At 40.8% G+C, this 26,996-nt stretch overlaps 2 protein-coding genes across 5 annotated transcripts in view; both read left to right on the forward strand.

The window, feature by feature from the left end:
* Window positions 1-2,675: 2,675 nt before the first annotated feature.
* Window positions 2,676-16,144, forward strand: LOC148097274 (immunoglobulin lambda-1 light chain-like). Of its 3 annotated transcripts, XM_087831706.1 has the most exons (6): window positions 2,676-2,718; window positions 2,811-3,123; window positions 13,726-13,775; window positions 15,124-15,435; window positions 15,568-15,642; window positions 15,996-16,144. In XM_087831706.1, exons 1-6 carry the CDS (start codon window positions 2,676-2,678, stop codon window positions 16,142-16,144), a joined length of 942 nt encoding a protein of 313 aa, XP_087687832.1. The 3 variants fall into 3 exon arrangements, with proteins under 3 accessions (XP_087687832.1, XP_087687833.1, XP_087687834.1); XM_087831707.1 differs by lacking the exons at window positions 2,676-2,718; window positions 2,811-3,123 and adding an exon at window positions 14,090-14,104 and having other exon boundaries at window positions 13,637-13,828; window positions 15,141-15,435; XM_087831708.1 differs by lacking the exons at window positions 2,676-2,718; window positions 2,811-3,123; window positions 15,568-15,642 and adding an exon at window positions 14,090-14,104 and having other exon boundaries at window positions 13,637-13,828; window positions 15,141-15,435.
* A 2,505-nt stretch (window positions 16,145-18,649) lies between these two features.
* The window catches only part of LOC148097275 (immunoglobulin lambda-1 light chain-like), a 33,825-nt gene continuing 25,478 nt past the window's right edge, over window positions 18,650-26,996 (forward strand). The window contains exons 1-2 of one of the 2 annotated variants that reach the window (XM_087831676.1): window positions 18,650-18,692; window positions 18,785-19,120. In XM_087831676.1, the coding sequence (XP_087687802.1) occupies window positions 18,650-18,692; window positions 18,785-19,120 (379 nt within the window). The remainder of the gene's footprint in view (window positions 18,693-18,784; window positions 19,121-26,996) is intronic. The other variant, XM_087831678.1, reaches the window with a different exon arrangement.

A 26,996-nucleotide genomic window follows, 5' to 3' on the forward strand; every position in this document is an offset into this window, starting at 1 on the left:
GACTCATTAAAGGAGTCTGTACGTGTCAGTCAGTGCTCTGTATTCATGTGTTCACCTCATTAAAGTCACTGAGACACTTTTCTCCTCCAAACTTACAGCACAGCTTCATATTTCACTGACTGATTCTTTGATTACATCCATTAAGGGTCACACAGTGAAATTAGTGCAAACTTACAAATGTGTTGCAACAATTTTGGCCTCCAAACTGAACTTTGAGACAAAGAGTGAAGCTGTGAGCAAAAAGAGGCTCCAGTGTGTGTCATGGTGGAGGAAACTGTTGTATTCCCACATTAAAAACATGCTGATCTTATTGGATTTTTCCCTCAAAGTCTTTTTCCTCCTTTTTCTCTTCATCCAAATGTTCTAGCAGGCTGACTGTGAGTCCCTGTTTAAGCTGTACAGCAGAAAGTAACAGCAGTCAGCGGCCTCCACTTGACTTCATGACTTCAACCCCTCGCACAGTCACTTTCACTTTCTTCCTTCTGTCTTTTAGTCCTAAAATGTAGAACAACACCAGATCAAAAGATTTGTGTCCTTCACTCACATCTTCAAATGAGACCTTCCATATCAGAGATGATACAAAGGCAACATTTGTCTTATTTCTCTTTCATGAATCAAAAAGTACTTTTGTACTGTTGTGTAAATGTGTGTGTAAAGGTGGATGACTGCCTACTGCAAATGAAATCTAACCATGGCTACAAATAAATGAAGCTGACGTGAAACACAGCCCTGTTTTTATTACTGTTTATAGATATTAGAATTGATGATCATCATTTGAATGATTCTTAAAAAGGCTTTAATGAATCCTTCAGTCTGAAACCAACTTGGAACAAAACACATTAGAAGATGTGGGAAAGAAGCACAGTGTGCACATATTTTAAACACACAACAGAACCACATGTGTTTGTTTCAAATAAGATTTTTACTCTAAATGTTGTTATATATGATTTTGTTTTTTTAACTACTTTGTGTGCAATTTATGAACTTTTAAAATATTGAACCATATTATTATTTTTAGATTTTTCTATTTATTTATAGTTTAGTTATATTTAGTTTGTATATTTAGTGTTTTCATCCAGGGGCGATTCTAGGATCAGAGCTTTGGGGGTGCTGAGCACCCAGAGAGCTGCCCATCCAGGCAAGATAAACTTTACTCGTCACGATGAGAGATGAGTCTTCCCCGTATCTGTCAGTCCCTGCATCCTTAAATGTCTCCAGTTGTCCCGAGTTCCCTCTGACTGTCTCCTTGGTGCATTTAAACCCCTGTTCCTCCCTGTCCTCATCGTCTGCTGACTTCATCTCCATTATCAGTTATCAAAATTTAAGCCTCTCTGTGCAAGTCTGCAAATTTCTTTATTAAATCATAAGATTCTTAAATTCATCAAGTCTCTCTGTGCCTGGTTCCTCGTCACAAAAGATGACATCACTGTTTTGTACATTTTAACACAATTTAATCCCCACATTTGTGAAAGAAAAGCAAAACACTTTTTTGAAAAGTCTGTAACAAAACCATCAAATCTGATCAAGGTTATTTAAATGCTGCAAAAGAAGAATGGATTGGAATAAAAAAAAAAACCCCATATCCTAACCTTAATTACTGCGGGAGAATAATGAATGATGCTCATAGTGAGTATGCAGTACAGAGAGGCTGCCTCTCTGTACTGCATACTCATATCCAGTCATATCCAGTCAGTTAGCTAGTTAGTAACTTGGGTTCAATATCGGCACATGCACATATGACAAAATAACCAGTTTCTCTCATTACATTTCAAACAGGACAGTGGTAACAACAGCAGGCAAGATAATGTTAAGTTTTCGATTTTAAATAGGCTGTATAAATTTCAATGGGAGCAACGGGACGGTCAAATATCACTGATTTTACTACAGAGCAGGACGGATTGTAGGGTAGCAAACATCGTCGGAAAAGACGTTTTCAACACTGCAGGTTACCTGGTGTAATGTTTTTCAGCTAAAAAGAAACATGGTCTGACTCCTACCAACTATATAAAGAGTAAATGAAGGTTAAATGCAGCTAATATGTCCTGTTTTAAGCCAGGGACTTCCCCCTCCGCTCCGCTGCGTCTCAGCCACTATCGCTCTGGCAGCTGCAGAGCAAGGGAGAGCCGAGCTGGAACAAACCATTTTGGGAGGGGGGAGGGGTTATCTAAACTTTTGCTGTTAAAATGTTCCGTCTCAATTAAGTACTGTATGCTTTTTATATTTTTAATAGTGTGTCACACAAACAACAAATATTGTCAAAAAAAGTAAGAAATCTTTGGGGGTGCTTTGATTCATTTTGGGGGTGCTGAAGCACCCCCAAAAATGGGCTAAAATCGCCCCTGTTTTCGTCACAGCTGTTAAACCACAGATAACAGTGTGTGTTACTAAATTCACAGCAACATGAATGTTTCTGAGTGTTTCTGCATCATGTGACCCAGATTTTTGGATCTGCTGTCAGATTGAAATGAAGACGATGAAACCACAGCAGCTTCAGCTGAGCTGTCAATCAGCAGCAGCAGTCTTATCTGTGGGCCGCAGGGGCTGATGGGAGCTTTGAGGACCTGTTAGAAACCACGTGGCCCTCGTCTGATCTCGCAGCTCGTCCTTGTTTGGCCTCAGCTGCATCAGAGCGCCACTTCTCCCCAGGTTCACCAGAGGAAACACCACTGCACAAAATGCTTTTCCTCCCAGCTGCTGCTCTGTGCTGTCTGTGTTCAGGTGAGTGTTTCCAGCCAATCAGGAGCCAACAAAGTCAACCTGTAACAAACACTGTCACACTAACCTTCATCTATCTGTCTGTGTCTCTACAGCACTGGTTACCATGGCAGCAGAACAGCTGATTCAGGAGGATTTAACATTGACCAGGAGAGTTGGAGAAAGTGTCTCCTTCAGCTGTGGAGGGACTGAACAGTGTAGTAGCAGCTATCTGTACTGGTACCAGAAGAAGGAAAGAGAAACATTCAGAATCATTCTGCACATTACAAAGAGTGGTTCTGTTTACTCAGGTTATGGTCATCCTCAGAAAGATGATTTTTCAGTTGAGAATAAACAGAATGGCTGGGAGTTAGAGATTAACAATATTAAACTCGATCATTCAGCCACCTACTACTGCTCCTGTTTGAAGTATGATCCCCACAGTGAGAAATGATCCCTGCAGCCTGAACAAAAACCAACAGATGAACAGATGTCAAACAGTGTCTGTGACAGGAAGAGAGCAGTAAACCACAGCCCAGCTTCACATGTTTCACCTCCATCTCAGAGTCACAAACATACTGAGCTCAGGGACGATTTTTATTTACTGCTGTCAGAAATTCAATTCTATTTATTTCTGTTTTGAACAGATTTTTCATCCTGTTTTAAGACAGAAACAAGAGGAACAGATGACATCAAACTTCCAAATGGAAACAAATGTATCCTCAGTCCCACAAAAACATTTATTCAAAGTGAAAGAAAAACAGATTGTGTCAAACTGAATCAAAGTCCATCCCTCATTCACAGTGTTAATGTTCTCTTCATGAAAACTCTTCCAGCAGCACTTGTTGTTTAACACCTTTCAGTACATTTAACCAGACACTTGGACTGATGTCAGGTCAGGATTTTGTCCTTCTAGCAGCGGCTCATTAGGACGCTGATGTTGTTGGACAGATTTCCATCAGTTTCCTGTGGATGTTTATAGAGGATGAATCAGTCACGGTGCCTCATCTTTCTGTCACCGTCTTTTCTCTCTGATCTAAATAAACAGATTTTGTATCTGAATATGTCAAATCTGGAATAAAAGGACAGGATTTCTGCTTTCTGTTTGTGTTTCTGACCAATTACATGCAGCTTTGGTTGCATGCAGGTAAACAGTCATTGAGGAGAGCAAAAGAATCCATCTGCTGAAAATGCATCACATCATCAAATATAATCCAGACATGACTTTTTATTCAGTCGTTTTTAAATTCTCTGTTTTCATAAACAATGAGCAATAACAAGAAATTGAAGTCTTTGTCCAGATATCTGCTGGATAAACCAGAAGCCAAGAAGAATTGCTTGTTGTATCCTGAGGCTAAGTCAGCAGACTAATCAATGGGTTCCCGGGTTGTCCAAACCCAGCAGGTCATGGCCGCCCTGACCTGGTTGTGCCAGAGGTTTGTTTGAAATAGAAGACAATAAATACGATTCTAGTTTATCAAAAATCATTTTCAGTGGGCACTGGATTAAAATTCAATGACAAAAAGACTGAGGTGATGGTTTTTGGTAGCCCCACTGAGATCCCCAATGTATATTTAGATACCTTGGCCCAGCACAATAAGCCAACTGTCACAAACCTGGGAGTCAAAGTGGACTCAGATTAAGGCAGTCATAAAGTCAGGCTTCTTTCAGCTCAGGCAGCTGGCTAAAATAAAGCAATTCTTTCACAGCAGCTCTTTGAGACAGTTATCAACACCTTTGTTAGCATTAGCTGGATTACTGTAATGCACTTTATATAGGGGCCAGTGCTTCATACATTCCTCATCCACAGAGGCCGTGAAATGCTGGGACTCGTCTTTTAACTGGCACTCCAAAGTTTGAGCACATTTCCACTAGTTCAGCTTGACTTCACTGGCTGCCCATTCATTTTAGGATTCATTTTAAAATGATTTAGTTTGCTTTTAAAGCCTTCCATGTTCTGGTTTAGTTTGGGGATAGAAGCTCCTCTTGAGCCCCTCTGTCCTTGCGCAGATGGTGCAGAACCTGCCTGATTGCACAAGTTGGAACAGATTGTTGCAGGGACGGGACAGGTCCTTCAATATCTGAGCTTCTCTAGCCCAGCATCTCCTGGTGTAGATATTCTGAAAGGAGGGGAGAGCAGTCCTGCAGCAGCGTTCTGCCATACTTCTTCTTAACATCCATGACTCACTGCTGATGCTCCGCAGCATTAGCGAGTGATTTGGAGGACTCCCGCTGCCTCTGGCACCGGTACCGGAGAAACTGCATCGCTGTGATCCACCCTGGAATCCTTCTAAACGGAAGCGCCGGGGACGTGGACATGTACGTGGCACACGCTCTGGGAAGCTGCCCTCAAACAGCCCTGCCTTCTTCCTGTTTACCCGACGTCATCACACCATGCACACCTGATGCAGTTTTATTGGTTGCCATGCTGACAGGATACGATGGGAGGTGGAGAAATTAAACAACTTGCAATTACTGCATATCCAACCTGCTACCATGGATGGACAGAGAGTTAAATTAGCTCTTTTAAATGCAAGATCTGTATCAAATAAAAGTGTTGACTCAAAGGACCATGCCAGTTTCTACAGTCAATATTCCCCAGCAAGGCGACATTGATCAGTGGCCTCATCTTAAACCTGTTAAACTTCACAACATTGATGCAGAGGTGGAGCTACTGATAGGCACTGATGCTTCCAATGTTTTAGAGCCATGGAAAGTGATAAACAGTGTGGAGGGTGGACCTTATGCTGTAAAAACAAAAGTTGGCTGGGTCATAAATGGTCCCCTGCGCACTGGAAGTAACAGTGGAAATAATAACAACTGCACTGCTGTAACAGCCAATAGGATTTCTGTTGAGCGTCTTGAAGAAATGTTGATTAAACAGTACAATCATGATTTTAATGAAAGATTCTCAAAGGAGCAGACTGAAATGTCCAGAGAGGATATGTGTTTCATGGATATTGTTAGTAGTTCAATAAAACTTATTGGAAATCATTATCACATTGATTTGCCTTTCAGGAGAGAAGGTCCATGCTTGCCAAATAACCTCTGTGTCGCGGAGCAGCTTCTCCAGAGTCTCCGACGCAGATTTGAAAAGGCTCATTATAAGGATGAATACACTGAATGTGTAAACAACATGCTTGAACAAGGATATGCCGAGCTTGTGCCTGCAGAGGAGTTGCACAAAGATGATGGAAAGGTGTGGTACATCCCTCATCACGGAGTGTATCATCCCACACATATACTGACGGTGACAGGAAGACAAGATGGCGCCAGTATGTCCGGCTCGCCGTCACTCCACCTGTTTTCTGGTTTTCTGTTTGCTGTTCATTGCCTTAACTATGGAAATTAACTCGCTCCGGACTTACGACCGAAAAACTCTTTTTATCATCCGGGACTCAGCAGTGACAGCACCTTTGTCCTTTGTTTTTGATGGGCAAACAAGCAGTGCGCCTCCACCGCTCCATGGCATTCCGCCTTACCTACATCGCACCTGGTTCCTCCCTCCCAAGCTACACCGGAGAAAACGCTGGAGAAGACGAGGGAAGCGAAGTGGTCTCCTGGCTCGTACAAAGGCATTCCTGTCACTTTCTTGCCTGGCTGATCCTCTCCTTGTACAAATGGGTTTCTGCTACTCTGCCACTGTGAGAGGCTCACTCCAACCCAGAGGACCCTGGGTGCGCACTGTCTCTCCAACTCCGCCTGGTGCTGCTCCTGTTTCACCGGTGGGCCCGCTTCTCGGCCCGCACTTCCTTCAGTCGTCTGGTTCGCTCCTCGCCATGCCAGCGGTGGCGTTCTCCTCAGGTGAGCGACTCTCTTCCACCTCCAGCCCACGCCTGATGTCTGCTCCTCTCCTGCGTGACTCTCCAAGTACGTCGCTGGTTGCTCCTGATCCGGGTGCTGGGTCATCGGCTCCTCTCCAGCCACGGATCCGCAGACTTGGTACCGTTATTTCAAACCTCCGCCCACTCAGCCGCACATCAACCCCGATGACAGCTACTGATCTCACCTTATCTATGGCTTTGATCAACATTCGATCCCTCTCCAATAAGACGTTTCTGCTCAAGGATTTCTTCTCTTCTCATGAACTGGATTTTATGTTCCTGACTGAGACCTGGCTACATGCTGGTGAGACTGTGGCTTTCTCTGAGCTTCTTCCTCCAGGCTGTTGTTTTTTCAACTCTCCCAGGTCTTCTGGTAAAGGTGGAGGCCTTGCCTGTGTTTTTAAATCAGTTTATGACTGTCATCAGATTTCATCTTTCTCCTTTTCCAGCTTTGAACTGCAGCTTTTTAAACTGAACTCATCTACTCCATTACTGTGTGCAGTTGTGTACCGTCCTCCCAAATTCAACAAGGATTTTATCAGTGAGTTTGGGGAATTCTTATCAGGACTTTCAGTAGATTTTGATCATTTTCTTATTGTTGGCGATCTGAATATCCATGTGTGTTGTCCATCTAAACCTCTGGTTAGAGACTTTGTATCACTGCTGGACTCTTTTAACCTGACTCAGTGCGTGTCTGGCTCCACACATGAGAAAGGTCACACACTGGACCTCGTCTTGTCTCACGGCCTGAATATCCACGTCTCTGAAATCTGTGAGAGTGCGTGTATCTCTGATCACCTTCCTGTTCTGTTTTCTGCCACTGCACAATGTTCTGTTGCTGCAGTTAAAGCTCCTTCACGCCACCACCGGATCATCAATACCCATGTACCATCCCAGTTCTCTGCTGCTTTCAACAACTCTGAGCTCTCCACGGTGGACTGGATTGACTCCCTGTGTGCAGAAGATTTAACTGCTCTTTTTAACTCAACATGCACTTCTATTCTGGACTCCATTGCTCCCCTAAAATCACTCCGTCCCAAAGCTCACACTGAACTCTGGATTACAGACTCTGTTCGTGCTCTCAGGCGCTCTTGCAGGTGTGCTGAGAGAAAGTGGAAAAAGGACAAGCTGCAAATCTCCTTCAATATCCTGAGAGACTCTCTTTTAACTTATCAGAAAGCTGCTAAAGAGGCTAAGTCCTCCTACATATCTAACCTGGTCAGCAGTAATGTCCATAAACCTCAGACTCTGTTTCGTGTTTTAAACTCCATTGTTGATCCTCATACGTCCACTTGCCTCACACCTTCTGCCACCCTCTGCAATGACTTTTTATATTTTTTTGTTAATAAGATTTCCTCCCTGCAGTCTGTCATTCCACCTCCACCTTTCAATCCCTGTGTTTCTCCCTCGTGCCAATCTGCCTTTAACCAGTTTGAGCTAATCTCTCTTTCTCAGCTGCATGAAACAGTCTGCAAGGTCAAGTCTACCAACTGTTCCACTGACGCTATCCCCTCTCGTCTTCTGAAGCAGGTCCTGGACTCAGTTGGACCTGTCCTTCTGGTCCTGATCAATGCCTGTCTCAGCTCTGGTTGTTTCCCAACACTTTTTAAGCATGCTGTTGTTCAACCTCTCCTTAAAAAGCCTAACCTGGACCCATCTATACTCTCTAACTATAGGCCCATCTCCAATCTGCCCTTTCTGTCCAAAGTACTGGAGCGAGTTGTCCTCAGGCAGCTCCAGTCATTTTTAGACAACAACAGTCAGAAGTTTCAGTCTGGTTTTAGAGCTCGTCACAGCACTGAAACCGCCTTACTGAGAGTTTTTAATGATTTGCTTTTAACTGTAGACTCTGGTTGTGCTGCTGTCCTAGTAACCTTAGACCTGACAGCAGTCTTTGATACTGTTGATCACAACATACTGTTATCCCGCCTGGAACACTGTGTCGGTTTGAAAGGTACTGTCTTAAAGTTTTTCCAGTCCTACCTGGATAACAGGAGTTTTTCTGTTCACCTCGGTGAACTGTCATCTCCCAGAGCTCCTTTAACTTGTGGTGTAACTCAGGGGTCCATTCTAGGCCCCCTGCTGTTTACTCTGTATTTGCTCCCTCTGGGCGATGTGCTGCGCAAACATAATGTGTCCTTCCACACCTTTGCTGATGACATTCAGATCTACCTCCCTCTGAGGTTAGACTGTAAGGACTCTTTGCAGCCGTTATTCTCCTGTCTGTCTGACATTAAGACTTGGATGGCTCTTAACTTCCTACATCTAAATGAAAGTAAAACTGAAGTCATTGTGTTTGGGCTTCCTAAAGACCCCAACCTTTCCTTTGATTTTATGGGACCCCTAACTTCCAAATGTACTTCCTCCATTAAGAGCCTCGGTGTTACTTTTGACAGTGCTTTTAAATTTGATAAACAAATCAGCTCCGTAGTCAAGGGATCTTTTTATCATCTACGGATTTTAGCTAAAGTCAAGTCCTACCTGTGCAGGAACGATCTAGAAAGGGTGGTCCATGCTTTTATTACATCACGGCTGGACTACTGTAACTCCCTTTATGCTGGTTTAGATCGTTCCTGTCTGCATCGCCTCCAATTGGTGCAGAACGCTGCTGCTCGCATGCTGACCGGTTCCAAAAAGAGAGACCGCATCACTCCGGTCCTCTGCTCTCTCCACTGGCTCCCAGTTGCTTTAAGGATTGATTTTAAAATTTTACTGCTGGTTTTTAAGGTTCTTAACGGTACTGCACCTCCTTACCTGGCAGAGCTTCTTAGCATTTACCGCCCCAGGAGATCTTTGAGGTCAGCAGACCTGATGCTTTTAGATGTTCCCAGGTACAGATTAAAGACTAAGGGTGAGAAGGCTTTTGCTGTGGCTACACCCAGACTGTGGAACAGTTTACCTCCTCACATGAGATTCTCCACAAGCCTAGGAACTTTTAAAACTGCTCTTAAAACTCACCTCTTCTCATTGGCTTTTAGCAAGGTTTAACTTACTGTATTAACTTATTGTTTTATCAGTGAGGTGTTTTATGTACTTGTGTTTTATTGTATTTTATATTTGTATTTTATTGTACAGCACTTTGGTCAGCCTTGGTTGTTTTTAAATGTGCTTTATAAATAAAGTTGACTTGACTTGACTTGACACAAAGGGCAAGTTAAGAGTTGTGTTTGACTGTGGAACAACAAAGGAGCATCATTGAACTGCCAGCTTCTACAGGGACCTGATCTCACAAGCTCGCTGGTTGGAGTTCTGATCAGATTTAGACAAGAGGTTGTTGCATTAATGGCAGACATTGATTCCATGTTTCACCAAGTTCACGTCTCAGAAAAACCCGTCAACTTTCTCCGTTTCCTGTGGTGGCAACATGGCGACACTACAAGGTCTGCACAGGAATACCGGATGAAAGTGCATTTATTTGGAGCAGTATCTTCGCCAAGCTGTGCAAATTATGCTCTACAGAGAACTGCAGATGACAATGCACAACAGTTTCCAGCTGAAGTGGTTGATACAGTCAAAAGAAACTTTTATGTGGATGATTGTTTGAAATCTGTTGCTTCAGAAGAGGAGGCAGTGCACATGGTGAAGAGGCTGACCGATATCTGCGCTAAAGGAGGATTTAAGCTTTCAAAATGGATCAGCAACAGTCGCACAGTGCTCATGTCAATCCCAGAGGAAAGAAGAGCAAAGGAAATTAAGGATCTGGATTTGGACACAGATCAGCTTCCAGTTGAGAGAGCACTGGGTTTACAGTGGTGCATAGAAACAGACAATTCCAGTTCAGAACCTCCCTGCAGGACCGTCCACCAACCAAAAGGGCCATTTTGTCTGTGGTCAGCTCACTGTATGATCCTTTGGGAATCTTGTCTCCCTTCAGTATGCCAGCTAAACTGTTGCTACAAGAGCTTTGCCAACAAAATTTAAGTGGGATGAAGTTATTCCCCAATTTCTTTCCCAGTGGTGGCGAAATTGGCTGGAGGATCTCCAGCTGATTTCAAAGTTCAAAGTGGAACGTTGCTTTAAACCAAGTTTCTTTGGAAGACCAGATAAGGCACAACTTCATCATTTTCTGATGCAAGTCAAGATGGTTATGGAACAGTGTCATATTTAAAGTTGGAAAAGAATAACATCACACATGTTGCTTTTATCCTGGGGAAGGCTAGAGTTGTTCCTCTCAAGCAAACTGCAATTCCCAGGCTGGAATTGACGGCTGCAGTTCTTGCAGTTCGAGTGAATATGCTTCTGCAAAAAGAGCTGCAGGTAAGGTTGGAAAAATCAGTTTTTAGTAGTACAACAGTACTGAAATACATCTCCAATGAAACCAGAAGATTTAATACTTTTGTTGCAAACAGAATTGCTGTCAATCGAGAAGCAACAGATGTGAATCAGTGGAGATGCGTTTCTTCCAAGGAGAATCCTGCAGATGACACATCCAGAGGCATGAGTGCTGGGGATTTCCTCAAATGTAGAAGATGGATAAAGGGGACAGAATTTCTCTACAAGTCAGAAAAGGAATGGCCTAAACTGGATGTGGAGTACAGTGTAATTTCTGCAGATGACCCAGAGGTCAAAAAGGACCTGACAATGAATGTCGTTGTGAAGGAATTACAAAATCCTACCAACTATCTTATCCATTACTTCTCGTCTTGGGCAAAACTTAAAATCTCTGTAGCCTGGCTTTTAAAGCTGAAAGAGGCCTTGGTGTTGCTGGTGCAGGTTTGAATAAGATTGATCTGGAATGTCAGAAAGAAGTGGAGATAAGAATGGAAAGATTTAGGACCACTTTAAAGAAAGGAAATCTGACTTCAAAAGATTTAGCAAAGGCAGAACAAGCTATTATTCAATATGCACAACAACAGAAATTTAAAACTGAAATGGCTTTAATCAGCAATGGCCTCAAAGGAGTCTCCAAGGGAAGTTGTCTTTACAAACTTGATCCAGTGTTGGATGCAGGAATCCTCAGAGTGGGTGGCCGATTGAATAAAGCAGCCACGACTATGGAAGTAAAGCATCCTGCAATTTTGACAAAGGATATGCATGAGTCAACACTGATTTTACGCCATATCCATCAAAGGTTGGGACATGCAGGAAGACCGCACATGCTGTCAAAACTAAGACAAAAATACTGGATATTAAATGCAAATTCTGCTGCCAGGAAAATCATCTCTCGTTGTATCACGTGTAGACGCAACAGAGGAAAGTTTGTTGAACAAAAGATGGCGGATCTGCCTGAAGAGAGAGTCCTGCCAGACACAGCTCCATTCACAAATGTTGGAGTGGAGTATTTTGGACCTATAAGTGTTAAAAGAGGACGAAGTCTCCTTAAAAGGTATGGAGCTCTTTTTACTTGTTTCAGAAGTCGTGCAGTACATCTGGAAATTGCATGTACACTTGATACAGACTCCTGTATAAATGCTGTGCGGAGGTTCATCTGTAGACGAGGCCCAGTTTCGACCATCAGATCTGATAATGCTACAAATTATGTTGGGGCGAATCGAGAGTTGAAAGAAAGTTTGACGGAGCTGGACCATGCTAAAATTCAAAAGGCTTTTGTTCAGGATGGCATGAAATGGAACTTTAACATCCCAGCTTCTCACCAAGGCGGTGTGTGGGAGCGCCTCATTCGTTCAATAAAGAGTATTTTAGCCTCAGTTCTCAAAGAGCAAGTTTTGGATGATGAAGGACTCCAAACAGTCTTCTGTGAGGTTGAAGCTATATTGAACGACAGACCCATTACTAGAGTTTCAGATGACTCAAATGATCTTGAAGCACTGACACCCAATCACTTGTTATTGCTGAAAAATAAACCAGTTTTACCACCAGGACTGTTTGATCCAAGTGATCTGCATGTCAGGAAAAGGTGGAAACAGGTACAGTACATGGCAGAGTTTGTTCTGGAAGAGATGGCTTTCTGAGTACTTACCTCTGATGCAAGAAAGACAAAAATGGATGAGGACTAAAAGATGTCTTATACCTGGAGATGTTGTTTTAATTGCAGACGCTGCAGCTCCAAGAGGATCGTGGATGATGGCGAAAGTCTTAAGTGTAAACCAGGGTGCAAAAGGCTTGGTGCGTTCTGTGAGACTACAAACAAAGACCAGTGTTTAGGAAAGGCCAGTGACAAAACTTATTTTGCTACTGGAAGCCTATATATTATATTTTGTTTCAATGTTTGTTTGATGTTACTTTGTTAAATTGCTGTAGGGCCATTTTCTTTCTATAAATAAAGAGACTGGTATAGGACCAACATGCACTGGGGTGGGCCTATGGTTTTTTACCAGAGCAGGAGAAGCAGCAGGAAGTAACAAAAAAATGGATCTTGTTATTGCCAAACTGGATAAATAAACCATAAAAACGCAACTTTCAAGTTTGGACAGTGGACTTCTTTTGCCTGCGTACGAAATATTATCTCAGTGCAGCAGTGGCTTGTGGACTTTTAATTGTGGGATGTTTGGTTTGTCAAACAAAAGGAATTGCCACTACAAAAAGATCTGGACTTTTTCGGTACTCATAAGCTGAACATCATGTTCCTAACTGAGACATGGCTGCGCGGTGGTGAAGTGGCTCTCTTGCTGCAACTTTGCCCCAGTTGCCAGTTTCTTCAGCTCTTCTAAAATACACCAGGTGTGGTTTGAAGGACGCAACAAAACCACATCAGAAAGACATCAGAGACTCATCACATCACTCGCTGGATTCACTGGATTATTTTTCTCTCAACATTATTTGGAACAAAGAAAACAAACTTGACTGGTTTGTGTCATTGTGGTGCTGCATGGCCCACTTTCTCCTGAGATTCAGTTCACAGACACATGTTCTGATAGTTTTCTTCAGAATTTGCTGCTATAATTCAAAATTGATTGTGTGATTAATGATGGTGAGCCAGATGGGCCAAACCATGATACTATCAGCAGATGTTTCATTGTAGTGGTGGCATCATTGATGGGATAAATGGACTGGTGCTTATATAGTGATTTTCTATTTTCATGTGGACTAAAGTAGTGGACTGACCAACAGACTGACATTAACATCAGAGCCGTGCTGCTAGTGTGGCTAAAAGAAAAGAGAAGAAGAGACAGTCATGTTGATATGAACATTAGAGAAACACATCATGGAGCTGAAATATGATCCTGCTTCCTCATTTGGACTCATTCACCTCAGCTGACACGTTCAACAGCAGACAGGTTTTTGTAGCAGTCTTTCTCACTGTGAGAGGAAACCTGTACTTCATCTTGGGCTCTGGAACTAAACTGTCTGTAACAGGTAAGAACAAACATTTATTTTCCTTCAGTTGTTTTATTGTAGAAGCTGAAAATGTGTTTAAAGTCAGTTTCTGCTGCTTCAGGCTTTACATGTTAGTTTTTCATCATTAGTAGAGAATTCATCTGCAGCCATTGTTACAGAAGAAAAGCTCAATAATCTCTGAAAACATGTTGAAATCTTACTGAACAACTAAAGTTATTCTTTATTTCTGCAAATATTAGTGATGTTACAAATATTTAGGATTTGATCCTCTCAGTGATTCTGCTGGTTTTTAACACAAGATCATATTTGATGTTAAAATTAAATTAATATAGATACCAACAAATATGGTTTCAGGAAATATTTTCTTTATGTTGAGGAAAAAATATTTTTAATAGTCAAACATTCATGTAGCTGCTTCAAAAAGGTAAATAAAAGTATAAAAACAGATACTGATTAGAAAACTCAGAAATGATATGACAGATAAATTTAGGATGAATATGACATCGTTAAACTCTGATATTTATTTCTGAGATGAAGTCGTGTGTGTGGATTTGTACGTGAAAATAAAAAGTTAATAATACTTAAATTTTCCAAAATACTTTAACATTCAAATTTTTATTAAATATACTTTGTCAAATAATTTGTATTTTATGACTAAAATATCATGAAGTATATCTCATATTATTGAAAACGTTTTATTCAACATTTCAGTTTTAGTGTTTTAAAATAGTTGCTACAGTTTTTTATTTGAATAAAAACATAAATTAAAATAATCACTGCATTACTTTTCCAATTTTTACACAAAAATATTTAAGAATAAATTAGTCTGAAGGACAAATATGGTCTTTATGGTAAAATATATCAAAGACAAGAAGAATGGAAATTTTATCTGCTGAATTGAATTTTGTGAAATGATATTTAATTTTATTAATAGTACAAAACAATATGAAAAAAGATGAATTTATTTTTGGGCAGAAGAGGATCTCTGTTAGAACTCGTGTCTAAGGACTAATAAGAAAAATACATTTTCACTTGTATAAAGACAAATATTTTAAAATTGGACTGAACTAAATTTCTATAAAACAATAAAAAGCAAACACATGACGAATTAAACTGAATTTAATTTGACTTTTAAAATCATGCTGAGTGTTCCTCATGTGAGCCATGATGACATGAGGTGATGACTGTGTTTGATATGAAGCTGAATCCAGTGTATGTAGTGAACTTTGTGCTGTATTGATGAGTAGTTTAGTGATCAGAGTCCATGTAGTTTCCAGGATCAGACTGAATGCAGTGCAGTGCTGGAAGCTGCTGCTGACTGTGTGAATGTGTGTCTGTGCTGCTTGTTGCTGCTGTCAAACTTCAGATGAGCAGGTAGTGAAGCCCGTGGTGAGCGTGTACCCAGCAGCATCCAGAGCCCACCTGGAGGGGAACAGCTCCCTGCTGTGTGTGGCCTCAGCCATGTTTCCTCCTCTGGTCCAGTTCTCCTGGAAAAGACAGAAGAAGAACGGCGGAGAAGCGGAGGAGCTGCCCCCTGCTGAGGGAGAGCAGCTGGAGCTCAGAGAGTCGGGACGCACCATTGCCATCAGGATGGTTGATGGGAGCGATTCTGACACATATAAATACAGCTGCTGGGTGAAGCACGAGGGGGGCACAGTGGAGGCCCAAACACAACAAGGTAATGAAGGCTTGGTGACTGTGTTGAGCAGTGATTCAGCTTCATGTGGAGATGCTGTCAAAGAGAGCAGAGCAGCAGAGGACTGACATTTCTCACTGCAGCTCCAAACATTTGACTCCTTTTCTGTTTCAGAGCTTCCAGCTCCAGCAGCCTCCTGTCCTCCAGAGAGAGAGCCAGCAGACCTGCCAGCTCTGCAGCCAGCTGACTGTAAGATCACCTGCTGCCTCTCTGCATGGACAGCTCCAATGTCCAATGAGGGAGCTGGAACAAGTTTAGGGTCTTAAAGTTGCACTAATTGATCAAATCTTCATCCAACAAGCTCTGATAAAGCCACTGTACACTAGCTGCTCAGCACCAAACAGCAGACAGACCATAATATGTCAGAGATCAGTTTGTTAGCTGCTTGTGGAGTTCTTCTGCCCCCAAGTGGACACAAACACTACATCAATTCATCCACTTGAAGAAGAAGCTGTGACTGTTTCTATTTGGACTTTTTCTCCTTGATCTGAGAGGAATAACCCGACTGTCTGTCTGTCTCTTTGTGTCTGTCTGTCCTTCAGTGTCCTTCCAGTCTCAGTGCAGGGTGAAGCTGCTCTGCCTGCTGTACACAGTGCTGATAGTGAAGAGTCTGGTGTACTGCTGTGGACTCTCTCTGCTGATGATGCTCACAAACAAGGGAGCGTCCACCAACTGCACACATGCTGACTGACTGTTTCCTGCTCGCCTTTTCTCACCATCAGATCTCATCAATTCATCTCGTTCATCACTTTGATCAGTGTTCACAAATGTTAGTTATGATGTGTTGTGCTTATTTTGCCTTTTTCTTCAACAGTTAGAAGATCATCTGAAATAAATCCATCTTTACATGTATTGTTGCTCTGAGTTAGAATTCTTTTTGTACTTATTGTGACTTTTATTGTAGTAACAAAAATCATCAGGAATATTTTTATCACAAGTTTTCAGTTTGATTTGTTTTTGTTTGATTTTCAAATGTCAAACAGTGTAGTTGTGTTTGTGTGAATAATAAAGATTTCAAGATGAAGAGTTTGATTCTACTTTCATTGTGTGATGAACAACAAGCCGTGTGAGTGAAGCACAAACTGACTGTATCCAAACTTCCTGCAGCAGACGGGCTGTGTGGCTTTCTGCTCTGCAGCCTCCACACCGTTAGCTGTGGCTTTTCACTTTAATAACACAATGACAGTTACAAGCATGAACTCTGCTTCAAGAATGATTCCAGGAAGCATCTGTGTTCTTCACCTGTGAGAGAAACAGCTCAAATCCTCAACTCAGAGCTGACAAATGAACTTTCATGGACTCAAAGGAGAGACCATGAAGCCCCTGCAGTCTGCTCAGCTCCCATTTTATTAGCTGAGCTGAGTTTTTCATTCTGGATATCACACACGTAAGAACAGATCAAGTCTGAACAGCAAATGTTGGAGAATCATTTTGAAGTGTTGCTAAATGTCCTTATTATTACAAAAACTACTGAATGATTCAGAAAATCGTTTCCAACAAGCAGAAATATGCAAACAAAGTAGAAACAAGGCAACATGAGTCATTCAGATGCAGATAACATATTGTCCTTATTTTGAAGAACACAGTCATGAAATCTTTCTGTGTGTCATTCATTGAGTTGAAGTGCCTAATAGAAGAGGAAAAGCAGAAATAATCAATGATAGCTGAGACATTGAGAACATGGCTGTATGCCTGCTATCATAACAGGAAACAAAGCACACAAACAGCAAACAGACAATAATGTGCTCGCAGGTTGTTGTGTCATTTTTGACATTTAATGAAGTCACAAAAATGTGTGCGACTCATTAAAGGAGTCTGTACGTGTCAGTCAGTGCTCTGTATTCATGTGTTCACCTCATTAAAGTCACTGAGACACTTTTCTCCTCCAAACTTACAGCACAGCTTCATATTTCACTGACTGATTCTGATTACATCCATTAAGGGTCACACAGTGAAATTAGTGCAAACTTACAAATGTGTTGCAACAATTTTGGCCTCCAAACTGAACTTTGAGACAAACAGTGAAGCTGTGAGCAAAAAGAGGCTCCAGTGTGTGTCATGGTGGAGGAAACTGTTGTATTCCCACATTAAAAACATGCTGATCTTATTGGATTTTTCCCTCAAAGTCTTTTTCCTCCTTTTTCTCTTCATCCAAATGTTCTAGCAGGCTGACTGTGAGTCCCTGTTTAAGCTGTACAGCAGAAAGTAACAGCAGTCAGCGGCCTCCACTTGACTTCATGACTTCAACCCCTCGCACAGTCACTTTCACTTTCTTCCTTCTGTCTTTTAGTCCTAAAATGTAGAACAACACCAGATCAAAAGATTTGTGTCCTTCACTCACATCTTCAAATGAGACCTTCCATATCAGAGATGATACAAAGGCAACATTTGTCTTATTTCTCTTTCATGAATCAAAAAGTACTTTTGTACTGTTGTGTAAATGTGTGTGTAAAGGTGGATGACTGCCTACTGCAAATGAAATCTAACCATGGCTACAAATAAATGAAGCTGACGTGAAACACAGCCCTGTTTTTATTACTGTTTATAGATATTAGAATTGATGATCATCATTTGAATGATTCTTAAAAAGGCTTTAATGAATCCTTCAGTCTGAAACCAACTTGGAACAAAACACATTAGAAGATGTGGGAAAGAAGCACAGTGTGCACATATTTTAAACACACAACAGAACCACATGTGTTTGTTTCAAAGAAGATTTTTACTCTAAATGTTGTTATATATGATTTTGTTTTTTTAACTACTTTGTGTGCAATTTATGAACTTTTAAAATATTTAACCATATTATTATTTTTATTTTTCTATTTATTTATAGTTTAGTTATATTTAGTTTGTATATTTAGTGTTTTCATCACAGCTGTTAAACAACAGATAACAGTGTGTGTTACTAAATTCACAGCAACATGAATGTTTCTGAGTGTTTGTGCATCATGTGACCCAGATTTTTGGATCTGCTGTCAGATTGAAATGAAGACGATGAAACCACAGCAGCTTCAGCTGAGCTGTCAATCAGCAGCAGCAGTCTTATCTGTGGGCCGCAGGGGCTGATGGGAGCTTTGAGGACCTGTTAGAAACCACGTGGCCCTCGTCTGATCTCGCAGCTCGTCCTTGTTTGGCCTCAGCTGCATCAGAGCGCCACTTCTCCCCAGGTTCACCAGAGGAAACACCACTGCACAAAATGCTTTTCCTCCCAGCTGCTGCTCTGTGCTGTCTGTGTTCAGGTGAGTGTTTCCAGCCAATCAGGAGCCAACAAAGTCAACCTGTAACAAACACTGTCACACTAACCTTCATCTATCTGTCTGTGTCTCTACAGCACTGGTTACCATGGCAGCAGAACAGCTGATTCAGGAGGATTTAACATTGACCAGGAGAGTTGGAGAAAGTGTCTCCTTCAGCTGTGGAGGGACTGAACAGTGTGCTGACGGTCTGCCCTTTGTATTCTGGTACCAGAAGAAAGAAAAAGAAACTTTCAAAGTTATTCTACTCATTTATACTGATGATGGCAGTGTTTATTCAGGTCATGGTCACCCTCAGGAAGATGATTTCTCAGCTGAGAATGAACAGAACGGCTGTAAACTAAAAATCAAAAACGTTAAACTCGATCATTCAGCCACCTACTACTGCTCCTGTGCTAAGCTCGATCCCCACAGTGAGAAATGATCCCTGCAGCCTGAACAAAAACCAACAGATGAACAGATGTCAAACAGTGTCTGTGACAGGAAGAGAGCAGTAAACCACAGCCCAGCTTCACATGTTTCACCTCCATCTCAGAGTCACAAACATACTGAGCTCAGGGACGATTTTTATTTACTGCTGTCAGAAATTCAATTCTATTTATTTCTGTTTTGAACAGATTTTTCATCCTGTTTTAAGACAGAAACAAGAGGAACAGATGACATCAAACTTCCAAATGGAAACAAATGTATCCTCAGTCCCACAAAAACATTTATTCAAAGTGAAAGAAAAACAGATTGTGTCAAACTGAATCAAAGTCCATCCCTCATTCACAGTGTTAATGTTCTCTTCATGAAAACTCTTCCAGCAGCACTTGTTGTTTAACACCTTTCAGTACATTTAACCAGACACTTGGACTGATGTCAGGTCAGGATTTTGTCCTTCTAGCAGCGGCTCGACTAAACACACAGATTTAATAAAAACTGATCATGTAAAACACTCTCGCTGAGGTCAGGAGTTTGAACTCTCGTAACTTCACATTTCCTCAAATTGAATCTTAGTCATTTAATCACAGGAAGTTTCTGGGATTTTGTTCCAGTCCTCCTGACAGAAATGCTGGAACTGAATCAGATTTTTAGGACTCTTTGTTGAATTTTGCTTCTTTCCATAAATACATAATAAATAAACTTAACTTTGCTTTCTTTAAAGTGTATTTTTTGTCTATTTGTCCACTTCCTCACTGATGACCTGATGTTTTCTGCACTACAACCACATTAGTGTTCTTCTTCATGCCACGTTGTGAAGTAAACTTATACCTTGTCCCTGTTTCAGTATCTTCAGAAGCTCCTTTGTTCTGGGACTGATTTGCACTTTTCAAAACAGAGTCTGTCCATTTACAGGAGACTGAACACACATTTATGATATGACGGCCATTACCTTTTTTGTTTTGTTTGTTTTTCTGATGTGCTGAGTTTATAATTCTGGTGTTTTTATTTAGTTTTGGTTCCTGTTTTGATTTTATTATTTCTTCTAGTGTTTCTGGTGTCCTCAGTGTTTCCTCCAAGGTTAGCTGCACAGAGATAACTACAAAAGAGAAAAAAAACAAAAAAACACACTTCGCACACGGCAGCTACAAGGATGGTGTGTCACATAGTTATTAGACCCTTCATACTTACAGAGAATAGCAGCAACAGCCTTCACTGTTTTATAAGACACTAGTTCAGATCAGACAGACGAGCCACTCACTGTTGTCTCGTTGTGTTGTGAAAGGACAGCCTGTCACATCCTCCTCTCCTGTCCACTCCACAACCTGCCTGTTCAGAGAACCTGTAATATTATCACATGAACTATTACAGTGGAGCCTGAACCCACAGTGGGTGGAGCTCTACAGCCAGATGTGAACAGATGTGATGTTTACTGAGTGGCCCTCTGGCAACAACATATGCATCTCTTATATTTGCTCACAGTTTATAAAATGAAGTTCACTCATTTGAGTATGAAAACTATTTTTGTATTTCATTAGGAATGATGTGTGCTGCTCGTCATGATAATTGTTTTTAATCATAAAAGGTGATATTGTACAAGAGAGTAATGGAACAGGAGCGCTGATTAGCTAGCGTCATTAGCTAGCTAAGATGATTGTAGCACTCTCGTGTGATGCGACGAGCCAATAATCACTCTCGATGTTAGTCCGCTGTGAAACTTTAATGCGTACTCCAGCACACGACAAAACACACAGACCGCACCGGAAGAACAAACTCCCCCCGCCATACTATTCCAGTTGGATAGTCCCCCACAGTTATGGCAGGTCTGCACAAACAAATATTGCTTGGTGATTATTTAACCAATGATCTACATCTTCCCCATTTAGCTTGTAGCACCTAACAAAACTAATTCACTCACAAGTTTCTAAACAGTGCTTCTTAACACAACTTTAACTTAACAATGTTTTTTGCTCGGAGTAACCCCACACCTTAACATAACAGCAATTATGAAAAATGCAAATAGCCAGCAAGCATCATATGTCAACATACTGACAACAAACTGATTACACCTAAGGCTTCCTAGTGTTTTCCATTTACATGTATCTTGGGTTGGGTCTGCAGATGCGACCTGCACGTGTAGTGTATGGTGTCTGGTTCACAATTGTTACGGATTCAAATATTGGGAATGGATACAAGAGGAAAACCAAAATAACAACACTGGTCCGGCCGGGTCAAGTCAAACGATGATTTAATGAACACACGCGTGGGAGATGGACACCATACACAGACAGCATCAGATCTCAAAATGGTGGAGCCTTGATCAAACTCTTATAGCCTCTAGTGGCCCCCTCCTAATCATCAGAGCCTAAACATTCACATTCTTTCTCACACAGCGCCTAAGCTACGACCTTGGCTCCCTGTTTATCTGCTCCTGATGAAATGGGGCAGTATGCTCTGTTCTCTTCTAATCAGACAAATGAGACGATGACTTTCTGTGAACAGTATTTCTTATAACTCAGCAGTATAATGCATCATAAAACAATATCATTCATTCACAATAAATCAGCAGTCTAATGTAATGCAAATCAGTTTACCAAATGTAATAATTATCACCTTCTTCTAGTTCAGGAGCATAATGCAAACTGAAACTACATAAAAATTCACAATCTTTAATTAGGGGTCTAACATGGCATAAAATAATATCATAATCCCACAATTCCCCCTGATGAGCTCTTTAGACATAAAGAGCTCACTTACACCCTGCAATCCAGTGTTGCCGGGTTCATTTCTCCTTACTCCTGAGGCCTTTTGTCCCCCTGTTGGGTGAACCATATGTGAGATGACCTCTGTGTTTACGCAGTTCAGATGCAAGAAAAACTTTTATTACAACAACAACAGTAGGTACAGATGATACTCCCATCACTCCCCAGTTCTCCCACAGCTTTATTTCGGTGCTACCTTATACCCTCCAAACGTACTCGGACTAGAACCTCTGTCCGAGGAGCTTTTAACCTTTATTTTATTGCTGTAGGCACCAGTGTCTTCCAGTCGGGTGATCCTCTGCTCTTGTTTCCTTCAACCTCAGGGGTTAGACAACCCTTCAGTCGTTGCACAGATCAGGGGATTATTCTGCCCCGATTTCAAACAATGATCTGTGTATTCTGGGATCACAGCTGTGTTCCCCAGGAAAAGGAACAGAAAGGTGTTCTCCTTATGACCAACAGCCTCTCGAACGTCGTTGGTGTGGTGTTCCTGGATTTCCGTCAACCCCTTCGTGGTTATCACTGTGTTTATTTGATCCATCCTTTTTAGGTGACTAACTGGAGCCCAAAATGCCATGACACTTGAACCCAGTTGATGTTTCCGCAGTCACCGTAACTGTCTCTGCTGCCAAGGATCCTCGTATATCTGTGACCTCGTCTGGTGTCTGTTCCTTTCTCTGTAAGAGACAGAAAACCAAAACACCTCTCTTCCTAGCTCTAGCAATCTAATGTTGCTGTGTACTGATCTTTTGGTGATTCAGAATTGGTTTAGAACATTCAGAATGTCCCAAGGACTTATCCTAATTTAGTGTATGTGTGTGTAAGCGTGTTTGCATTTAGCCCGCTGCACTCAAGGCATTTCTTACACTTTATCAGTCCGGACTATCGCCGAACGAAGCTTATGACCTTCAAAAGACCGAGTGCCAACTCATTATAAGCACGTTTGCAAGATATATATAAAAATGATTAAAACCACTCATTCTAATAAAAGACATAAAAAACAAATTAGCCATTTCTAATTCTAACATGTGTCCATTCAATTAAGCTAGAAAATTTAAAAAAAAAAAAAGGTTAGTGACCTCATATCTTAGAAAGTATCAGACTTTCTCCTATCCAGTGTCGTTGGTCCAATCTTGTTATTCTGTGTTAGGGAATGAAATCAATTTAATTGTCATGTTAGATCTGTTCAACTCCTGGCTCCGCCCAGAGCCTGCGTCTTCACAATCATCTACAAACAAAACCTGTATTATTATGAACTTCACTTCAACATGAGCTTGTTGACTACTTTTGACACCTGTAGATAGAAGATTAACATGGGGTTATAACAATCACTGTAATACAAATGTTAATATGTCAATAGCTTCAATAAATGTTCAATGCAATGCTTGTTATATGATTCTAATGTAACAATAATGCTGATGCTAAAATAACAGTAAAACACACCCTTTTAACCCCTACTGACCACAGCAGGGGCCTCTATGTTTTGATTCAGCCATGAAGCTCACCTGATTCATCACTGAGCCCCACCGTCACTGGCATCTGACAGGGTGGTACTGCATATTCTTCCTTTAATGTCACTATTTTCAATCTGTTAATTAGAGTGCTTAAACATGAAGTAGACTACATCCACTACAAGTCAATACAACTGTGAATGTGGCCAATTATCAATCTATTACCAATCAATAACAAAAAATAGCTTTTATTTTATGCATGCTTTTAGTCAACCACTCACCCACAGGATCTCCAATCCCAGAAAATTCCTTCTCCTCATTTAATAAGTCTGTCCTCCTTCCATGCCCTGGTAACTGGTCCATCCAGAGCTGTATCATTATGAAATATACATACAACAAGCCAAACCACACCTTGGTCACACCAACCCTCTTCCGCCCTGAAGATGTCCAACGCCATCTTAGTCTGGACTGTCAAAGGTGATTTTAACGCTGATTGTTCCGACAATCCATTTATAACATTTCCCGGTCAGATTAGCCAATCCCTGCCCACTGGAATAAACATAATCAACATGATCAACATTTTTCCTGCGTGTTTTTTCACCATCTTATTGATTCCAACGCTCCATCCTTATGTGATTTGTTGCATTATGTTTATCTAGAACTCCACTCTGTCTCTAAATGTTTGAAGAATTTTTCATGTTTGGGGTCAAGTTTTAAGAATTTGACCATACGTGAAATTAATGGTGTTATTGTAACATGGTAGACTAGTGTGCCTGTGTTAATTCAGCTCCATATTATTGTGTGAAGTTGCACTGGGTTGGGAGTGGTTTTTTGTGCGTGTGTCACATTTTGGTTAGCCAATGGCTGGAATGGGGTTGGACTAATTAGAGGCAGGTGTACTTGATTGCACTGATACACTGGTCTACTTATAGCCCACACTACAAACACTGCTGTGTCATTTTGTCTCTCTGTGCATGTATGTAATGTGATAATCTGATATGTTTGGGATGGATGGGTTTTGCGCTATGAATTTTATACTGAAGGTGTCATTTTGTCTCTCTGTGCAGGCCAGGGCCTATTATATGCCACAGCCTAAAGGCAGCATAGTTGCACAGGTTGGAGTGATCACTGGCTATATGCTTGCAGGGTAGTGGGTCTCCAAGGACAACTTCTACCCCTGTTAAAGGCAACATGTGGAGTGCAACTGGCCGTGTGGCATAGCTGGCTCTGGCCTTGGGACTGTGTGTTTTTATTTGATTCATGAATGGGACACTGGACTGTTTTATCTTTTATCTCTTGATATTTTTTGTCACTAAATTATCTTTTAGAATTTTATTGACTGTTATCGTTTTGCCCACGACTGAGACGGTTGGTCAGACCTAAAATCTTTCTTTGGGTGTGTTACATTATCACCCCCATCGGGGCTTACCTTTCCCACTTCTGATGATATTCCTCCCTATTCTTTGCAAGTACCCGCTTTTGGTGGCGAGAAACTGTTGGTGTGGTCAAGTGGGCGCTGTAAAAACAAAAGCTCAGGACAGAACAGTTATCAGTCATGTACTTCATACAAAATTAGCATATATTGAATTTCATATTGATCCTCTGAGTGTAATGGTACATTTTAATTTTAATTTATCAAAGCTAAACACAATAATTTTTCTTTATTTTGCTCTTGTTCTTGTGCAGCCCCACATCTCAGCACATGCCCCTGTCGGTTCTATCTTACTTTTCTAAATTATTGACTATTTCAATGGAGAACCTAAATGACGTGGACCAAGGTTTGTCATTACATATCTCTATTTTGAATGTGACAAGTCTATCATTCCCCTGTTATTCATACACAGCAAATTCAAAAGTGTTAAATGTTTTGGTGTTAGTAGTCTTAGAGTTAATTTTACTCTAAGTAGAGTCACATTCTTTTAATGTAACTCTGAGGTGTAAAATGATAGTAGTTAAAATCGAGTGTTAAAAATGAGTGTTTCTATTTCAAATCTGGAGGTGTTACAATGGAAACATTGACTCTTGACCTCTTAACTCTGAACTCCTACAGGGGCTATGACACCAATAGAGTAAATTCACAGACTCCGCCCCCAGCACGGCTCCAATCGAAGCTGAAGTGAAGCCGTTTCAAAACATTTTGCTCTACATATTTGAGTTGTTTGCCATGCTTGGTAAGTCATGTTTTCAAAGATTGTTTCAATTATTGTTATTAGCTTTTACTTCTGTGGCTCTTTGGAGTTGAGACAAAGCTGTGTGAAAGGCATTAGCCATGTTGCTCGCTGATAGCATAATATTCTGTTTTAGCTAGCTGAAAGGTATTGTTTGCGGGCAAATACCACAGCCTTGAAAAAAAGCTTGCATGTGAATTTTCAGTCAAATTTCTTGGTCAAATACACTTAAAACAATGTCTAGAATGTGAAATGTTGATATAATGGTGCTACTTGAAGCCTGAAAACGATCTCCCATAAAAAACGAGCAAACAGCAGTAGCAGATGTCCCAAGTCCCGACTGAGTTCTACGTTAGCATTTAGATTCCTCCAGAGTTTTGTGCACACGGTTTTAGGTAAAAATGAAAAAGGTTGAGGTTTTACATTTAGTTCAGTATTACCTGTTGTCTGTGTCCTTGTCTTTTGGGAAAATACTTTACACAAGTAATGGCTCAAAAAGGATTCCTTTTTTTTTTTCCTTTTTTTTTTTTTTTACTGTGCTGCAATTGATTTGTGCCATTAATTAGTGTCAACTAATTTTTATTCAATCTCCACATAGGATATGCTTGTGAAGATGGAATATGGGGGAGAGCAGAAGTGCGTTGAAGTTCCACAAAGTGATGAATGAAGGACATGCATATTGTATTTTGTATTTATTGAAATAAGTGATGAGAATGCTGTTATTTGCATTTACCAGCTCACCTATGTCAGACCTTTTGATAAACGAAATTCTAATGAAAGTGAGAACATGTACACTGTTACATCTTTCAGAAAATGTTTTGAAATTGTGGTGCACAGTTCAGAATAAATGTTTTTCAAAAACCATTGCGTCTTTTTAGTAAATGTTTATTTCCAAAAGAAATTTCTAGAAGTTCAGAACAGTAAAATTCCCGCTTTTTAGAATTAATTAGAAGATAACTCTTACGTAGCTAAACTAAAATACTCTTTGAGAGTTAATATATAAACTCTTAACACCAAGTGCCAAATTATCAACTCCAGAGAGATTTGGTGTTTAACACTAAATCAGAGTTAACGTACCAACTCTCCAAAAAGAGTCAAATTAACACTCTCTGGTGTGGACCCATATAGACAATTTAAAAGTGTTGAAATCAAATCTGACAGTGTTAATTTGGACATGCTGGATTTGCTGTGTAGGTATCAATAGAGTTTTTTCTTGCTTTTTCTATCAAAATTGATTGACTTTTTACAGTGGCCCGCTATGGTTAATAATAACATGTTCAGTCATGAGTGAAATCAAAGCTTCTCTTCACTTTAGCATTTAACATTCCCAACAATATAATGTGCTGCATTAATTGAAACACAGCTAATAAAACACAATTTTCTTGATGGAAACATCAGTAGCTCAAAATTAGCAACCAAAGGGTTAAGTCTGCAGTTCACACTCATGTGAAGCTACAGCCTCCCCCCCTAGTCTCTGTCCTCCTA

This window comes from Neolamprologus brichardi, chromosome 18, assembly GCF_056152115.1.
Source record: "Neolamprologus brichardi isolate AB-2024 chromosome 18, ASM5615211v1, whole genome shotgun sequence".
In the NCBI taxonomy this organism is placed as follows: domain Eukaryota; kingdom Metazoa; phylum Chordata; class Actinopteri; order Cichliformes; family Cichlidae; genus Neolamprologus; species Neolamprologus brichardi.